Source organism: Mustela lutreola, chromosome 4, assembly GCF_030435805.1.
Source record: "Mustela lutreola isolate mMusLut2 chromosome 4, mMusLut2.pri, whole genome shotgun sequence".
Lineage (NCBI taxonomy): Eukaryota > Metazoa > Chordata > Mammalia > Carnivora > Mustelidae > Mustela > Mustela lutreola.
In genome coordinates, this window is record NC_081293.1 from 116,859,602 (window position 1) to 116,879,114 (window position 19,513).

A 19,513-nucleotide genomic window follows, 5' to 3' on the forward strand; every position below is an offset into this window, starting at 1 on the left:
GCCAGATCACAGGATCACCAATTTAACCCTCTCCCAGCAGCAGTAGAGGAGGGAGGGATGCAGAAAGCCCAGAGCAAGTTTAATGGATCCATTCACTCAGTCATTAATAATGTGTAGATTTTCTGAGTGTAGGACTTCTCTCCCATAAGTCAAACAATCCCCAAGGGAACAAAGATGTGTTATGAGTCTGGGGTGGAGGGCCTTTGGGGAGAATGGGTTAGAGAAGTAAGACCAATAAGAAAGTGGGGGATTAAGAAGCACAGAGGGTTGGGTTTCCTATATATGAACTCCATAGTCTTTAATTCTCACGTGGGACTCAGGTTAACCATAAGCCTGATAGTCAAAGATTATTTGCACCTGATGTCAAATCACAAGGTTACTAGAAAATAGGCTGGAAATTTTTGCTAATGTTTTTTGGGTATGAAATAAAAATTACCTCAAAGAGGACACATTTAAAATGCAGGATAGACAGGAGCACTAGTTAAAAAAACACACACACATACAACTCTGACTCTCATGTTAAATGTTTAATACATGACATACAACTGTCATGCCTTTATTGAAGATGTCAGAAATCATTACTGTATGTAAACTTATAAAAATCATTCACGGAGCTCAAAACATATATAATCAAAATGGTGCATAAAATTATTTTTCATTTGATTTTTGGGTAGACAAATACTTGCTCAGGCTCTATATAACCAATTTTGATGACTTTTAAAGGAAATGGAGAAGAAGATGAGACTATTGAGAGAAAGCACTGAGGAATTACGTAAGGAAATAATACAGAAGAAACTGGAGATCAAAAATTTACGGGAAGATTTGGCATCTAAGCAAAAGCAATTACTAAAGGAGCAGAAGGAACTAGAAGAACTATTGGAATATCAGGTCAACCTAAAGGTATGCTACTTACAGCTCATAAATGCTTAAGCATTATGCCTGCATGGATGTCAAGACGCATGGTTATCAAGACTAAGCACGCAGGTTTGACAAAGAGGGGCAGCATCACATCAACTGGAACGTTTGTTGTTGTGACTGATCCAATCCAACTACACCCGGGCCCTAGGAATTCACAGAAGACCTGAGAGTGTTTGGTAGTCCTTCCCTAATGTGGAGCTCTTGACCCAGGGAAAAGACCTCTCTAGGGGCGCCTGGGTGGCTCAGTGGGTTAAGCCTGTGCCTTCCGCTCAGGTCATGATCTCAGGGTCCTGGGATCGAGCCCTGCATTGGGCTCTCTGCTCAGTGGAGAGAGCAGAGAGTGGGGCTCTCTGCTCCCTCTCTCTCTGCCTGCCTCTCTCTACTTGGGATCTCTCTCTCTGTCAAGTAAATAAATAAAATTAAAAAAAAAAAATCTCTCTAGACCTCACCAAGCATTTTGGCATTAGAATTGAATATGGTTTCACTCATATGTGGAACTTAGGAATGGCGTGGAGGTCCAGAGAGGGAGGGAGGGAAAGCTGAATGGGAAGAAATCAGAGAGGGAGACAAACCATGAGAGACTCTGGACTCCAGGAAACAAACTAAGGGTTACAGAGGGGCCAGGGGGTGGGAGGGCTGGGTAGCCAGGTGATGGGTATTGACGGCACGTGTTGTGATGAGCACTGGGAATTACATGCAACTAATGAATTATTGAACACTACCTCAAAAACTTATAATGTGCTATATGTTAGCTAACTGAACATTAAAAAAAAAATCACAAACACAATCACTTCTTTGAAGAGCAACCAGATGTATATTTGTATAACTTTATTCTTGTCTATTTGATTCCACTCTATTCCCTTCTCCCCATGAAAGTGATGAAGACTTTGTTTATGCATTTATGTTTTAGGAGATCATTAAAATTCATTTTACTTTGAAATATATATAACTCTCAAAAAATGATTTAAATAACCTAGAGTTATTTTAAAAACAACAGCCGAGACTCATGGCTTAAAGGACAATTATGATTACTTTAACCTCTTTTTCCTTAAGGGTCTTAGAGCAGTCAAACAAGGCAGAACCAGCTGCTCCCTGCAGCGCAGCACCTGAGCAGAGACAGATTTGCAAGGCGCCCCGCAAAGCTAAAGCTTCAGGCCCCTCACTCACATGAACCTCTTCCAAAGCCCTGTGCCTATTTAGCGTTTGTAGTTTTTACTTTTTCTTAAAGAGCCCCCCCCAAAAATCCCAAGAGTCTCAGCCTTAACATAACTTAAGGACTGAGCAAGATCCCAGGGAGAAATACACTACATGGCCATGAAGTGTACAACTTCCACGGGTATGTGCTACCCCAGGCCCTGAAGTCAATGCGATCCTCAGGCAGGAAGGGCTGTTCCGGAACCCTGCTGTGTGCATGAGGTGCTTGAGGCTAAAACTCAACCTTCTGTGAAGCCATAGAGCCTAGTAGAAAGTGGTTCTAGACAATGTTACCTTCTGATCTCAGCCTTACTGCTTACTAGCTGTGTGACTTTGGCAACATTATTTGAATTCCCTCTGCACGAGTCTTAGGACTCCCTAGGAGCAGAGCTTCTAGTACTCAGACAAGTATTCATGGAGAGAGGGCACCAAGGAGAATCTGATAGAAGAGGGAGGGAAGTAGCACAGAGCTGGGAAGGAGCTTTGCCAAAATGTGTTTTCAGGAGAACTCTAGCCTCAACCTAATCCCAGGAGGAACTCTAGACCACGAATGCCACCCAGAGGTAGAGGGGATGAGCTGTGTTACATCACCACATCCATTAGTCATTGGTCACAGAGGGCTGCCTTCTTCCCTCTACTCCTTACGAGACTGCTCTTCTCAACCAGGGCAATCCTACAGAGAGGAGAATAAGCATGGGCTCTTAGCAGCCAAACCCTGGAACCATGAAGATGGGTGGACCTTACATTCTGCTACCTCTTTTTTATTTTTTTTATTATTTTTTTTTATTTACTTGAGAGAGAGAGAAAGAGCACAAGAGCACAAGAGGGTGAGGAGCAGAGGGACAGGAAGAAGCAGGCTCCCCACTGAGCAGGGAGCCCAATGCAGGGTTTTATCTCAAGACCCTGGGATCACGACCAGAGCCAAAGGCAAATACTTAACTTACTGAGCCACCCAGGCATCCCCAGCTACTTCCACTTTAAACTGCTAACCACAACTATCTTATATAAGGTCACTGTGAGTATTAAATGAAATAATTAAAGCACCCTGGACAGTGCAGGACAGACAGCAGGAATTCTGTACATTGCAATTCTTTTCTTTCTGTTTAATTTTCTTGTCTTAAATACTTCTGGTCTAAGACTACATAATTTAACATGGTTCCATTTTTTTGCTAGGATGAAGTGGTTCACCATCAAGCTGTTCCTGTACAAATTGGAAAAGAGATAGAAAAAACAACACGCAAAAAAGTGTATGATTTACTATTATTTTTAGGCCCTCCCAGCCTACTCTCCCCCAAGTTAGTGTGCATGCTAAGAGTATTACTCATTGAACACATCAAATTATGATTATAACCTTTGAAATATCTGCATTTGGCCCTATCTGGGTTATGTTTATCAAGTTCATTAGAAGAAAGTAATGCAGCATATTACTATCATTCATAACACTTAGGTCTTAATTTGGGGACAGTATTCTTTTCCCAACTTATAAATCGAATCGGCATGGAGAACTCCAACTGACTTTAACAGAGCTATGCAAAAGATAAGTTATTTGAACTGTGTTGGATTTCATGCTCTGGGAGTGTGTGAGCCAGCCGGAAGACTAAAGCCCAGATGACAGCAACACTTTCCTTTGCCAACTATTCACATGGGGGAACACCCCTGAACATTCACGGTAGATTTGGAGGCAGAAATCATGGAGGGAATTCTCAAGGTTTAAAGGAACCCAAAATGATACAGATAAGTGAAGATAAGAAAATTCTGGAGAAAGAGTATGATTGCTCTGGTGAGGAGGAAAAAAAAGCAGGCATTAGTAACAGTTCAAAAAACCATATCACCACCACCAAAGTTGAAAGATTCAGGGAGGCTGGTCAGGATGAGGTAGATCCAAGGAGATGCTGCAGTGGGAATCTGGGGAGAAAGGGAGGAGATGGGACAAATCACTCATTGGCACTCAGTGGAGATACCCACTGAATTCATCACTGGCTCTTCTGTTGCCTTTTCAGGAAGTAATAGGTAAAGACAGCATAGGCTCACACGTGTGTGCATGGGCATATACACATTTACCTATGTATCTGTACATGTATGTATGTATCCCACACAGAGAAATGGAAAAGAAAAAAATCGTCTTGGAATATGAACTCAAAGAGCTAAATGACTCACTAAAGAAAGTTGAAACCAAAATTAATTCTATAATGGAAGAGAAGGAGGATGTAATAAAGGAAGTTGAGAGCAAACGAGCCTTACTTGAAATCAGAGAACGAGAATATAACCAGTTGGTCAAGCTCCTGGAATTAACCAGAGAGAATGAAGCAACTTCACTAACTGAAAGGTTAGTAATATTTCTGTGTATCTGTCACCCAAACTTGTCTTCAGTTTATATCTGAGGATTCAACACATAATCTCAAACAGACTTATGTTGATTCAGTTAAACATTTTATAAATTTTTAAATAGATTTTTACCATTAATAAAAAATATTAAATAAACTATTTCCAAATAGTTTTCTCACCCTTTACTCATCATTTTCCTCAATTTCTGATGACTGAACCTTAAGGACACTATGTGTTTTTTGGTAAGTTTTTGAAATATGCCTCTGAAAAGTGTATCATTGGAGGATGCTATAGTTGAGGGATTTTTCCTAAAGGTGAGTGGTATTTCTGAGGTGACCATGACTTTCTCCTAGTGGAAATAACTTCCTGGTGCAGTTTCCTGGGAAGGTGTTAATCCCTATTTTTAAATAAAATTTCAGCCTCTGAGCCTCTGTATCTGCTGAGCTGCTATTCCATTTGTGTTTTTTATAAGACTGTGGGACTCTAAGATTCATTGAATCTTGGAACACTGAAAAAAAATAATAAAATGTTCAAATGCCCCCAACATATTATAAATAGCTTTTCTTTGCAAGGGTGATAAAAAACATAGTGCTCTTTATGGGCTTATCTATCCTCTCATTAAGAAGGTCATTAACATTAGGATTTTGTAAATTGAACATTCATTAAAGATGTATTTTAATGTGAAAAAAAAAAAGACTGTGGGACTCTAAATGACACCAAACAAAATTGCTTTTGGCATTATTTAAAATCTCATTCTCGTATGAGGATAGTTTCTGGATGAATATGCTGAGCGTGCGGTCTTGAAAAACATGAAAAGCAGTTGATGACAAATCGCTTTCATGTTCTCTCTTTACCTGGAACAGAGGGATCTTGGATCTCAATTTACGAAACTGTCTCATTGACAAGCAGAACTACCATGATGAGCTTTCTCGTAAGCAGAGAGAAAAAGAACGAGATTTTCGAAATTTAAAAAAGACGGAGCTGCTCTTGAAAGTGTCCTGGGATGCCCTCACTCAAACTCAGGCACTACATCAAAGACTTCTATTAGAGGTGGGTGCTCTACACTGCTTTTTGACTTTTCAGGATCAGTGCTACCTTTTTGAAGTCAAAATATTTTAAGAAGTTGTTTTTGCTATCAATAAAGAAAAGGAAATCAGAGAATGCTAATTTTAAAGTGCATCAAGCCTATCATAGAGGCTCTGTCTTGCAATGTTTTTCAATCTCTTTTTGCTAACCCAAGGTTAGAGACATGACTTGTTTGGATCAGCCATCAGCCTGGCCAGGGCAAGCAGTCAGGCCATCGGTTCTGGACAAGCTCCAGGGTTCACTACAGAGTCAGACCAAGTGGACTACTGTCTTGACCAGCTGAAAGAATCCTATCCAGAATGATGTGATTTGTAGACTGTAACAGACAGGGACTAGATCAAATTAGGTAAATATAGATGGCTAGTTAGCCTATACCTGCAACAAGCCAAGGGCCACTAGAACCCAGGCTACCTGGCTAATTCCATGCAGTATCAGGGATGTACTCCAGTCAGAGGATGCTCAAGATAGCTCTTTCTTTCTGTCTACTACCTTTCTGGTCCTCTCTCACCCCACTCAGGTGGTACTCCCTGTGCTAACTGACCAACCACTGCTGGAAGGCAGTAAATCCTTGAAAAGACTGCATCCTTTGGTGGAAAAGAGATCAGTCTCTGAGATGAAGCCACTGGGTGTATAAAAACCATACTCATTCTCTTCGGTACTGTTATGCTCTGTGACCTTATGGAGGCTCATGATCTCAGAAACTTAAACACGAGTTTCCAACTGTGGTAGACAATTCCAATCCTAACCTATGCTTAGTTCTCTCCTTCCGGGCATATAGGAAACATCTACTGTCTTGCATCTTTGCTGATGAGCAAAGTCACATGACTAGTTCTGGCCAGTGGATTGTGGACAGAAGTGACAGGTCAACTCATTGCCAGTGTGAGACCTCCAGCTCTTTCTTCTCTCCTAATGCAGTTGTGCAAGTACCTGAGGATACGGAAGTGCTACAAAATGAAAGCAGCCCAAATGCTCCGCCAGTAGTGGTCTTGGACCATTGCCTTGACTGGCCACAGGGAATTAAGCCTTCATGGTTGGAGCTATGATAGCTGGGGATTGTTTGTTTCTGTAGCATAACCCAGCTTCTCAGACACCAATCTTCAGCAAGGTGTGGACGAAAGTGGTTAGGGTTAGGAGTGTGACAAATGGCTAGGTCTTGGTCCTGTGGTCAGATGGCACTCACAAATCTTTTTTTTTTTTTTTTTTTTTAATCTCAGTGGGGCAAAATGTGCTTTTTACACTTTTGCAAAACAAATAGAACAGTTATGTTCTCGTATACCTCTAGCGTTATTACAGTTCCAGCAGGTAGATTAATTCTGGCATCACTGTGAAATCTCTTTAACTTTTGAAATGCTTTTTACTTTAAAAGCTTACTTTGTCTGCTATTAGGATGATATAAGTTATACTAGCTTTTTGGGATTAGATTTTGCACAGTATTTCCTTTTCCATCCATTTACTTTCACCCTTTCTGTGTCCCTACTTAGATGTCTTTTATATGCAGCACATACTTTTTAATATCTGGTCTGAAAATTTCTACCTTTTACTTCTTGTATTTAGTCCAAAAACATTTAATGTGGTTATGGATCTTCTTGGGGTTTTGTCTACTCTATTACTATTGCTTTCCCTTTGTTCCATCACTTTTATGTTCCATTTTCCCCTCCTATATTTCCTTCTTTGGGATTAATTAAACAGATGAATTGTCCTATTTCTATTTCCAGTTGTTCTATTTGCCCCATTTTAGGTTTGCTTTAGTTAGTTTTGCATTCTCTTTCCATTCTTCGGCCTAAAGTGGTTAGCCTAAAGTTGACAACGTTCATCTTTGACTTTGATTGGAGTCCATATAGATTAATAATTTACTGCTTTACAGACAGTGCTAGAAACTTTGAAGACTTTAACTCTATTTACCTTTGCAACTCTTATGCCTTCAAACATATTTTTTAATCCAACTTTTCAAGCTATTTTTGTTAGAGGAGTACTGGTTTACTATAAGCTATGCCATCTTAGCGCATTACAATAGTTAAATTGGAATTTGGGGCAAAGACAGCTCCTGGGGCTATCTTCTTATATTGAAGAGTGGGAAACTGCAAAGCCGTTTGGGAGCTGTTTCTGATGAGAGCCGTGCCCCTATATGTTGACCTGGGTGGACATAAATACATAAGGAATGGCCTTAACCCAATGGGAGATTGTAGGAGAATGTTCACAAGTTGTTCAGATTTTAATAAATAGTAGCTATTTATATTAGGGCACTTCACAAAATAGCACCCCTTGAACAGAAAACTAACAGCAATGGAAACATATTAAAGTCCTCTTCCTTTATTGGTTTCGTGAAAAATCTGTTTTTGCCCCAGTGCAGTTTGTTTCAGTGAGAGACTATCTTCCTCTGTGACCTTGTGGCTTATAATTAGCCCAGCCACAGTCCTATGCCGGCTGGCAGTACTTGAAAATAGTCACTCCCAGCATGAGCGAACATTTCAGCCTTGCATGTGGTCCAAAAAGGAAAGAGATAAAAGGTAAGCATGAAGGCCTCCGACTACTTTTCAGACTTCGTTTCCCCCTAGAGACAGTTCTTTGATTCTCCCGTGGCTTTTGACTGTAGAGACTCCAGAAATTCAAGCCACAAACCTCATGAAAGTTTGAAATATTTTAGGAAAGTATCAAAGCCTTAAAGAAACTGAGGTTCTTTTGATATCAAGTAATTGGGATGTTTACTGTGACAGAATCATGTCTAACTTCTTAACTTTTATGGAAGTGACTAATGTTTGTTCATGCATTGAAACTGTCTGGAAGAACAGACATTAGACTATTAACAGTATCTCCTGGGGAGTAATATTTGAAGTAAAGTTAAGGGGCAGATGTTTAATTTCTTACTTTACACACTTTTTTTTTTTGGTTTGGTTACAATAAACACGTTTTTTTCCTAAGTACGAAAAGCGAATCTGTAAAAACCCAAACAAAGAACTAAAATAAATAAGCATACAAAACCTGCTGATATATGTAATTTGGGGCTGAAGTGTAATGATAAATATCTCAAGTCACCCCAGTATTAGAACATAACTGGAACATAACCAGACTCAATTTGGCCAGAAGTAACAGAAATTCAATTACTATGGCTTAACTAGGGGATTGTTCTATTCATATAATAAAAAGTCCAGAAGTAGGCCCAGGATCCTCTTAGCTCTTTTTTCTGTTATCCTTAACATGTATATTTTGTTTTGAAGGTCACAAGACCTTCCATCTTTAGGATAAGATCAAACAAAAGTGGGGAATGGAGAGAATAAAATGCATATGGTAGATAACTCAGTTGACTCTGACTTTTTTTTTTTCAAGATTTTATTTATTTGATAGAAAGAGAGACAGCAAGAGAGGGAACACAAGGAGGAGTGGGAGAGGGAGAAACAGCTTCCTGCTTAGCAGTGAGCCCAATGCAGGGCTTGATCCCAGGTCCCTGGGATCGTGACCTAAGCAGACACTTAACAGCTGAGCCATCCAGGTGCCCTGACTCTGTCTTTTTAATAGGAAAACAGTCACTGCCCCAGGAGTCTTATCCAGCAGACTTCCATTTACATTTCACTGGCCTGTCATGGCTCATCTGGTCACTCCTAGCTAGAAAAGACTCTAAAGAATCCTGGATACATTGCAGCCATGAGCAAAACTGGGTTTTGTTTGTTTGTTTGTTTGTTTGTTTGTTTGAAGTAAAGTCAGAGAAGAGTGTGAGTATTGGCTAGGCAACCAGCAGGCTTGGCTACCAATGGCCTACCTTGTTACTTCTTCTACAAACCAAGCATTCTTAGTTCCTGTATGAAACTTGAGGTCTGGGTTTATGGAGGACTAAGAAAGGTATCAGAGAAGTAGCTAGCCAGAATTCAGAAATAAATACAATATATTGCAGTATTGTTTGTAATCCAAAACACTGAGACCTGAAATGAGGAAAATTTGTTAGGAGCTCTTCATTGACATGTAGCTAGTTGAGTGTCCCGTCGTCATATCTTCTGTAAAACCTTGTAAGCTTCCCTGGTCCCAGTTAGCATGCCTATATGGATTTGCCTACACTTGGGAGCAAAGCAATTGGAGTAGCCCATCCTGGCCCCCTGTGGCAGAGAAGTAGCCAGGAACTAGGACGCTTGTAAGACTTGCTCTGGAACAATTAACTTCACTTCCCAGAAGAAGAAATCATACTCTCTCTTGCTGTCCTCTTAACTCCTCCATAAAATCTTTCCTGATTATTCAAGTCTACTTTGAGCTGTCCCTTCTCTCACCTGGCTCTAGCATTTACCTGCTCATCAAAACCACAAATTCTGTATATTGTTACACTGACTGCACAAGACTGTCTCATCTTCCTAATCCACTGTGTACTTCTCAACAGCTAGGTCTCCGTGGTAGGAGGGAAACCGGATATCTTGGGCATCCGAGGGTAGAGAAGGCGCTACTGAAGATGCCCAGACTCCTGATGTTGGGACATATTTTAGCTACTTTAAAAGAGCAACACAAATCTCAGAAAGAGTCTGTTAGGTGACCTTTACATCACTAAACAGTATGATCTTTCCCTCTTGAGACAAATTTCAGCCAATATTCCACCTTGGTGTTGTCACAGGAGGAAATAAACCAATATCAGGTTGGAGTCATGTGCTTTTGGTATAAAGATCCAACTCTAGGGGCGCCTGGGTGGCTCAGTGGGTTAAGCCGCTGCCTTCGGCTCAGGTCATGATCTCAGGGTCCTGGGATCGAGTCCCGCATCGGGCTCTCTGCTCAGCAGGGAGCCTGCTTCCCCCTCTCTCTGCCTGCCTCTTCATCTACTTGTGATTTCTCTCTCTGTCAAATAAAAAAAAAAAATAAAAATAAATCTTTAAAAAAAAAAAATCCAACTCTAAACTCACTCTAAGTCAACTATGTTGTCAGCACCCCAAGATAACCCTCCCTGTATTTGGATGGTGTTCGTTCAGAAGCTGTCGCATGTCTGCCTCTCTGCTCTCTTCTCCATCATGAAGACTCTGACAAGTTCATTCCTAATAAGGCAACAGAGACTGTTAGAATGAAACATTACTTTCTCCTGGAGTACTTTAGCAGAGGACAGAAGCACAAGCTAGTACAATAGAAATGCGATGGTGGAATTTCAGGTATCGAACAGTTAAGAGACTTGCCTTTCGGGTAAGAATTTTCCAGCTACTCATCGAACTGCTACATAAGAGTAGCCAAGTATTCTTACTAACTCATGTTAATGAGTTAGTAACTCATTAACTCATGTTACTAAATCCTATTTTTTAATCTATTGGATTTCATAAAGGAATTCACATTTTATAAGTGTAATCAATATCACTTGAACATGCATGTTTCCAAACATGCATGAGTCAGAAGAACAGTAACACACAGTGTTAGGATCACAGATTCTGAATCTAACCACTTGAGTTTGCACCTGTCATTGAGACAATTTGCTTAAATGTCTTTGTTCCTCCTTCTCCTCATCTGTGTAACTGGAGATTATAACATTACCTATCTCATAGGGTTATTGTGAGGATTAAATATGACCATACACATAAGCACTTAGAACCTTTCCTGTCAATGCTCTATAATTGTTAGCTGCTATTATTAGTAAGATTTATTTTATTTCCAAATGAAGGAGAAATATAATAATTGCAATTGAATTATAGATTTTTGACAGGTTTTTATATTTTAGTTTACCATGATTTTATAAAGAACATTCAGCATAAAAGGCAGTTCATATAAGATTAAGAGTCATAATTTGCCCACCATTTGCAAAAGGCACAGAGCGGGGCTGACTACATGACATTGAAGATTTCATTCTTGTGTAAGTGCCAGTTTTAAATTTTTATTTCCAGATGGAAGCTATCCCTAAAGATGATTCTATATTATCCGAAAGAAGGAGAGAACTCCACAAGGAAGTTGAAATGGCTAAGAGGAATCTGGCCCAACAGGTCAATGTCAATGTCAACTCTTATTTAAGCTTTCATCTAAGAATGATTAATGAAAAGTTGTGTTTTTAACTGTGTTCCACAAAACCTCAATAGGGGGGTATGATGCTACTTAATGTGGGTCTGTTTCTTCATCTCAGAGCCCATTCAAACCCCATATTAATTGGGGGGAAAAAGGATGTGTTTAAACCAGCAAAAATTATGCAAATTCATGAGATTTTAAAATAAAAGGGCTAATGATTATATAATCATTTTTAAAATAAGTAATAAATGCCTTATTTCACCAATATCTAATTCTAAATTTTCAAATTTTGTTTATTCAAGTCACTGTCAAAAACATGCTTTTATGTCTCTTTTTTTCTTAAAGTTACTTGAAAATACAGTCTGATGATTAAGAAAAAGTTGTATCCCATTAAACACGTTACCATATTTGCACATTTTCTTATAAGATAGAGTACTTGGAGCTAAGGCAGTCAAGTTACTTTGTTTCGCATCCTAGTAAAATAAATTCTACATAGGAAATAAAAATTGTTAAGATACTGGCTCTAGTGTGTTTCTTCAAATGAATAAGTTTTAATATGTTGTGTTTTTTGAAAGAAAATCCTGTCAGAAGCTGAGTCCAAGTTAGTGGAACAACAACTTGCAGAAGAAAACAAGCTTTTAAAGGAGCAAGAAAACATGCGAGAGCTTGTCTTCAACCTTGTCCGTATGACTCAAATCAAAATTGATGAGAAGGAGCAAAAATCCAAGGATTTCCTGAAAGCTCAGGTAACTGCATTTTTGTAACTATCCATTAATTACTATAAGAGTTCAGGAGATCCTCAGTTTTCCACAGTGTCTTTTAGAAACCTTGCTTCCCCAAACAAGATTCAATCATATACTGAAAAAATAGTTTTCAGGTTCAATTAACAATAGTCAGCAATCTAGAGGAAAAAACGACCCAGGTCAATGACAATGAGCAGAGGATTCAAGCACAGGACAACTTCAGTAAGAATAAGGTAGGTATCTCTTGGGAATAGGGCTGACAGTTGTACAGGCTACTGGTCTCTTGGATTCTCCCACTAACTCATGTGCCACTATGGTTTGTCCAAGAACCAGTCAAGAGCAAGAGCATTAACCACCCTCTCTCCCAAGTTCATCAAGCTGGCATTGTTTAAACCACTGCTAGTTACTCCTTAGTTACTCCTCCATCCATCCATGATTTTACTGGGCTCCCAACAAAGTATCAGAATTGACCCAGGGCAACGTTCTAAACTGAAAGAACAATGAAACCAATGGCAAAAACGACCCTGTGGTCATGCTAGCTAAAACCCCAACATTAAAATAATTTTATTCCATGAAAGGATTATATTCAGAGGTTTCCTGTTAAAAATGAACATGATATGACATATTATTAAAAAATACTACCAAGGATTGACCATGTGACCCAGATGTTGGCTGGTTTTTGTTTTTGTTTTTGTTTTTTTGTGGGGGAGGGAGAGGGAGAGGAGGAGCAGAGAGAGACAAGCAGACAACACTGAACACAGAACCCGATATAGGGCTCGATCCTACAACCCTGAGATCATGATCTGAGCCAAAATCGGAAGTCGGTCAATTCATCAACAGAGCCACCCAGGTGCCCCAGATGTTGGCTGTTTCTGAGGGCAAACTTTGTTCGGAGCAAGCATTTGCATGGGGTAGTATTTCTTCTCAGCAAAGTACCTTAAAATCCTGGCTTCAGTCTCTCACAAAATACCACAAAGGGTTCCATCTGTAACATCTGTCAAAACAAACTACAAATCCTCTTCCCTCAGCTACCCTCCACACACTCCTCACTTACCCAGCCCATCTGTTCTGTCCATACTCACTCTTAGGCTGTCCCAAAAGTCCCCCCAAATTTTCCTCAAATCCAACCTATACATGCTGTTTTCTTTTTCTTTTCTCTCATTCTTTCTTGTCCTTAATTCAGTTCAGCCAGCCAGTCAATTTTCAGATCTCTCCCTTACAGTTCTTCCTCAACTGGCCAACTCAGCTGGCTAAGATAGCACAGGAATGAGACAGGATACAGCTGCGAGTATTCATACGTTGATCGCAATGGGCTTTTTTTTTTTTTTTTTTTTTTAAATTTCACACCTAGCTTTCGTATTTCAGCAAAAATATACCAACATTGTTAAGGAGATCAAAGCAAAGGATCTGGAAATCAGAATACACAAGAAGAAAAAACATGAAATTCATCGGAGGTAAGAGAATTACGTGATGATTTATCTTGTTACAGGTCGGGGGAAAATGAGTCTTATGTCATAGGTTTCAAAAACACTTGTGTTTTCACAGACTCAAAGAGTTTGCTAAACTGTATGACACTATCCGAAATGAAAGAAACAAATTTGTTAACTTACTTCACAAAGCTCACCAGAAAGTAAATGAAATAAAAGAAAGGCATAAAATGTCATTAAATGAACTGGAAATTTTAAGAAATAGTGCAGTTACTCAAGAAAGGTAAGTGTAAGTGTAATACTACCGTCTTTTCAAAAGTTCCTCTTCTGATTCACTGAACTCTAAAATACCCTGGGAATTATAAAGTAGAAACTGATGGTCTTACAAAGCTCAAAGATGCTTGCTCAAAGATGCTTTACAAATTACAATCTAAGCAACTGAATGTGATTCCGCATGCTTCTACTGTTTGACAACTTTATTTTTAAGTGAATAAAAACATGTTTACATACTATTTATTTTTTTTTACCGAGTTAGAAAAGCACAAGTTTAATAATTTGCCTTTAAAGTTAGAAGACAATCAAATGTTTACTAACCAGCATCCCCTGGTTATAGATTTGAAGCATCTAATGTGCTTGTAGGAGGCAGTGTAGTGGTGGTTACAAGAGCTTTCTAGACTCCGATCCCCGCCCTGCAGCACTAGCTGCATGACCTTGAGCAAGCTACCTTACTTTTCTGGGATCACTTTTCTTACCCATAAAAATAGTCCTTATTTGAGGCACTTGGGTGGCTCAGTCGGTTAAACGTCTGAGTTTAGTCCAGCTTATGATCTCGGGGTTCTGGGATTGAGCCCTAAATGGGGCTCGATGTTCCACGTCTGGCGGGGAGTCTGCTTGTTCCTCTCCCTCTGCCCCTTCCCCTGCTTGTGCTCTCGCTCTCACTTTCAAAGAAATAAAGTATTTTTTAAAAAAATAGTCCTTATTTTATAGGACTTTTTACATGAGATGAATTAATCCATAAAAGCATACTCAGAAACATCTGGCAAATTATTATTTATTAAATTTATTATTTACCATGTGGCAAGATGTTGGACTCTTTCACTTATACATAGTCCCTGATCTACGGAGTTCATACAACCTGAACTTTTTCTGGTGGCTATTATTGCCCAGTTTCCTTTTTTTTTTTTAAATTATGTTCAGTTAGCCAACATATAATACATTATTAATTTTTGATGTAGTTAGTGTTCAACGATTCATTAGTTGCGTAAAACACCCAGTGCTCATCACAACACATGCCCAGTTTCCTCTTATAAAGCTATACAAAATGGGTTCTTGTGTGTGAGGCAGCGGATGGACAGGGACGGGGGAAGGGATTGGTATGAGTAGGAAAATCTAATTTCCTAATCAGATTCTCATCCTACATGAAAGTAAAAGATCATTTATAGAGGCCACGCATTCATTCAGCACTTATTGTGATGCTGTATGAAGCCAGTCCAATGGCTGTTACCAGATATTACCATCTATGCCCTCAAAATATGGCAGCAGCCTCATGGGGAGGACAGAGCAGTAAATGAATTACTATGGTCTCTTGATTTGACAAAGTGGGGCAGCAAAGTCTTGGGGCACAAAAGGAAAGATGTCCTAAACCAGGGGAGTGGGGAATCTGAGACCTGGGAAGATCACAGTACAGAGCATTATATGACAAATACCAATATTACTGCAGCGGTCCCCCTTACCTGTGAGGGATACTTTCCAAGCCCCCCAGTGGATGCTTGAAACTGCAGACAGTACTGAACCCTGTATATTCTAGTTTTTTCCCCCTATACTTACTTACCTACGATAAAGTTTAATTTATAAATTAGGCACAGACATTAACAATACTAATAAAATAGAACGATTACAGCAACATACGGTTGACCCTAGAACAACGTAGGCATTATGGGTGCCAATCCCTGCACAGCACTTAACTAGTACTAACCTGTGGTTGACCAGACACCTTACCAATCACGTAAACAGTCGATTAATCCATATTTTACGTTATCATATTGTATACTGTATTCTTACAATAAGGTAAGCTAGAGAAAAGAAAACATAAAGGAAATAACATTTATAGTACTGTGCTGTATTTATAAACATAAAATAAGATAAAATAAAATCACGTTTAAGTGAACCCAGGCCGTTCAAAAGTGTGGTGGTCGGGGGTCCGCCATACTGTAATCAAAGTTATGTAAATGTGGGCTCTGTCCCTCTCTCTCAGTATATCTTATTGTATTGTACTCACCCTTCTTGTGATGACGTGAGGTGACAAAATGCCTATGCAGCCGGCTGAGGTGAGGTGAAGGACGCAAGCGCGTTTGTGACGTAGCGTTAGGCGGCTGCTGACCTTCGGAAGAGCCGGAAGGAGGAGCATTGGCTTCCGGTGGACGGACGCCTGCGTGCTCCTCAGGCTGCAGAATGGTGGATAAGGAGACTACTGTCCTACTATTGTCATTTCAAGGGACATACTAAAACGGGCGCTGCTTGGATAGTTTCAGAAGTCTTGGTTATTTTTACACTAACTGAAGAAAATGATATTCTTACCCATTTCCCCATTATTTTTAAAGGAAGTTACAAAATTGCATGCTGAAACATGCCAACAATGTTACTATCCGAGAAAGCATGCAAAACGATGTGTGCAAAATTGTAGCAAAACTTCAGGAAATGAAGGAGAAGAAGGAAATCCAGTTAAACAACATTGACAGACTTGCCAATATGATCACAATGATTGAAGAGGAGATGGTGCAGCTGCGTAAGAGATACGAGAAAGCTGTTCAGCATCGAAATGAAAGGTAAAAACCAGGAACCTAACGTGAGAAACAAAACACCCAGAGATCCGATTTAGAAATGTTGCCCCTTCTCGAGCCTTGACAGTGGGTCTCGAGGGGCATTTGACATTCAGGTTTCATTAGCTTTCTGCAGGGGCGTGTTTGGGGTGGGGGGCAGTGAGCTGTGTGTTTGCCTGAAAATAAGAAACTGTTCTTTTAAGAGAGAAACGCAAGAATAGGGTTTCAGTTGTTGCTCTTTTAAATATGAAAGTTCTTTCCCAGGCTTCCATTCAGATTGCCTCCGTTATCATCAAGTTATTTCAGTATAATTGACATAAATAAGTCTTTGGATCTTGCATCCCCTTTTGTGACAGATTTGGTCTTAGTATGATATTTATTAAGCCATTCTCCCAGCTCATTTTCTCAGCAAATAGGACCTCTCAGAAGAGCATTATTTCTTCCAGGCTACAATTATGTCATTAATTAATTAGTGCCGTAGCAGTCTTCCCAAGCTGCTTGTGCCCGGGAAATCTGGAATGTGAAATTGTAGGGTCCTGTAGTAATTACCTCTGGTATTAGATCTATTTCTTCACTGTGGTTTTGATTGTGGGCTGTTTCATCCAAAGCTGTGTGTGAAGCTTTGGACCCTGAAAGGACAAAAAAGATGGTAAAGCATGGCTCTTAGCTTCTGTTGTCAAGAGAAATGAGGGGATCATGAGAAGAGCCGATAAATGGCAAATGAGTTATTTCGCTAAGCATAATACGCTCTAGTTCCATCCATGTTGTCGCAAATGGCAAGATTTCATTTCTTTTGATGGCTGCATAGTATTCCATTGTGTATATATACCACATCTTCTTGATCCATTCATCTGTTGATGGACATCTAGGTTCTTTCCATAGTTTGGCTATTGTGGACATTGCTGCTATAAACATTCGGGTGCACGTGCCCCTTTGGATCACTATGTTTGTATCTTTAGGGCAAATACCCAATAGTGCAATTGCTGGGTCATAGGGCAGTTCTATTTTCAACATTTTGAGGAACCTCCATGCTGTTTTCCAGAGTGGCTGCACCAGCTAGCATTCCCACCAACAGTGTAGGAGGGTTCCCCTTTCTCCGCATCCTCGCCAGCATCTGTCATTTCCTGACTTGTTAATTTTAGCCATTCTGACTGGTGTGAGGTGATATCTCACTGTGGTTTTGATTTGTATTTCCCTGATGCCAAGTGATATGGAGCACTTTTTCATGTGTCTGTTGGCCATCTGGATGTCTTCTTTGCAGAAATGTCTGTTCATGTCCTCTGCCCATTTCTTGATTGGATTATTTGTTCTTTGGGTGTTGAGTTTGCTAAGTTCTTTATCGATTCTGGACACTAGTCCTTTATCTGATATGTCGTTTGCAAATATCTTCTCCCATTCTGTCAGTTGTCTTTTGATTTTGTTAACTGTTTCCTTTGCTGTGCAAAAGCTTTTGATCTTGATGAAATCCCAATAGTTCATTTTTTCCCTTGCTTCCCTTGCCTTTGGCGTTGTTCCTAGGAAGATGTTGCTGCGGCTGAGGTCGAAGAGGTTGCTGCCTGTGTTCTCCTCAAGGATTTTGATGGATTCCTTTTGCACATTGAGGTCCTTCATCCATTTTGAGTCTATTTTTGTGTGTGGTGTAAGGAAATGGTCCAATTTCATTTTTCTGCATGTGGCTGTCCAATTTTCCCAGCACCATTTATTGAAGAGGCTGTCTTTTTTCCATTGGACATTCTTTCCTGCTTTGTCGAAGATTAGTTGACCATAGAGTTGAGGGTCTATTTCTGGGCTCTTTATTCTGTTCCATTGATCTATGTGTCTGTTTTTGTGCCAGTACCATGCTGTCTTGATGATGACAGCTTTGTAATAGAGCTTGAAGTCCGGAATTGTGATGCCACCAACGTTGGCTTTCTTTTTCAATATCCCTTTGGCTATTCGAGGTCTTTTCTGGTTCCATATAAATTTTAGCATTATTTGTTCCATTTCTTTGAAAAAGATGGATGGTACTTTGATAGGAATTGCATTAAATGTGTAGATTGCTTTAGGTAGCATAGACATTTTCACAATATTTATTCTTCCAATCCAGGAGCATGGAACATTTTTCCATTTCTTTGTGTCTTCCTCAATTTCTTTCATGAGTACTTCATATGATCTCCCTGATATGAGGAAGTGGTGATGCAACATGGGGGCTTAAGTGGGTACGAGAAGAATAAATGAAACAAGACGGGATTGGGAGGGAGACAAACCATAAGTGACTCTTAATCTCACAAAACAAACTGAGGGTTGCTGGGGGGAGGGGGTTTGGGAGAAGGGGGTGGGATTATGGACATTGGGGAGGGTATGTGCTTTGGTGAGTGCTGTGAAGTGTGTAAACCTGGTGATTCACAGATCTGTACCCCTGGGGATAAAAATATATGTTTATAAAAAATTAAAAAATAAAAAAAATTAAAATTAAAATTTTAAAAAATGGCAAATGAGATGAAATGTAGAGTTTAGGGTGAACAAATGCAACTGTGTATGCACATGTTTTAGGGGAGGAGAGAGAGAAAGAGATAAAAAGTAATTAAAGATGAACTCTGGGATAGTGGGTATGCAGAGTGTGGGAAGAACTTCAGGGTGTGAAGAACAGTACTTCCTCAAACTACTGGCAGGTGTTTTCTCTGGGATAAAAAGAAAAAAAAAAGTCCTCTTATTTGGCTCCCGGCATAAAACAAATAATTTATGCAGTGTGTTCCCAGGCCCTGGTCAGACCTGTAAGGGCTAGAATTGGAAAATTCTTACTTCGTTTCTTTCCCACATTTTCCTTACATGGAGGGGTCTTTCCCCTGGCATGATTACAAAGAACAGAACTTTGCCTGTTTATGGGGAAATTTGCTTCAAAAATATTCAACTTTAAAAGAACCTAATGGGCCTGGCAATTTACATAGAATCACTGCAGAGACACATTCCCTGGCCCCCTGCCTGGGGACTTCTGGCCAGACCTCGGTTGGCAAGTCTGCCCCAAAAGAAGGGCCTGCAGAAAATCAGATTATGGGATCACTTTGCTCATGCCTGG

General features: G+C 39.8%; 1 protein-coding gene across 4 annotated transcripts in view; it reads left to right on the forward strand.

Annotated features, from left to right (window-relative positions):
• Positions 1 to 19,513, forward strand: part of CCDC146 (coiled-coil domain containing 146) — a 117,310-nt gene that overhangs the window by 86,093 nt on the left and 11,704 nt on the right. For all 4 annotated transcript variants that reach the window (XM_059170917.1, XM_059170915.1, XM_059170918.1 and 1 more), the window contains exons 6-14: positions 724 to 900; positions 3,286 to 3,359; positions 4,211 to 4,438; positions 5,301 to 5,487; positions 11,355 to 11,450; positions 12,045 to 12,215; positions 13,578 to 13,666; positions 13,758 to 13,922; positions 16,240 to 16,464. In XM_059170917.1, the coding sequence (XP_059026900.1) occupies positions 724 to 900; positions 3,286 to 3,359; positions 4,211 to 4,438; positions 5,301 to 5,487; positions 11,355 to 11,450; positions 12,045 to 12,215; positions 13,578 to 13,666; positions 13,758 to 13,922; positions 16,240 to 16,464 (1,412 nt within the window). The remainder of the gene's footprint in view (positions 1 to 723; positions 901 to 3,285; positions 3,360 to 4,210; positions 4,439 to 5,300; positions 5,488 to 11,354; positions 11,451 to 12,044; positions 12,216 to 13,577; positions 13,667 to 13,757; positions 13,923 to 16,239; positions 16,465 to 19,513) is intronic.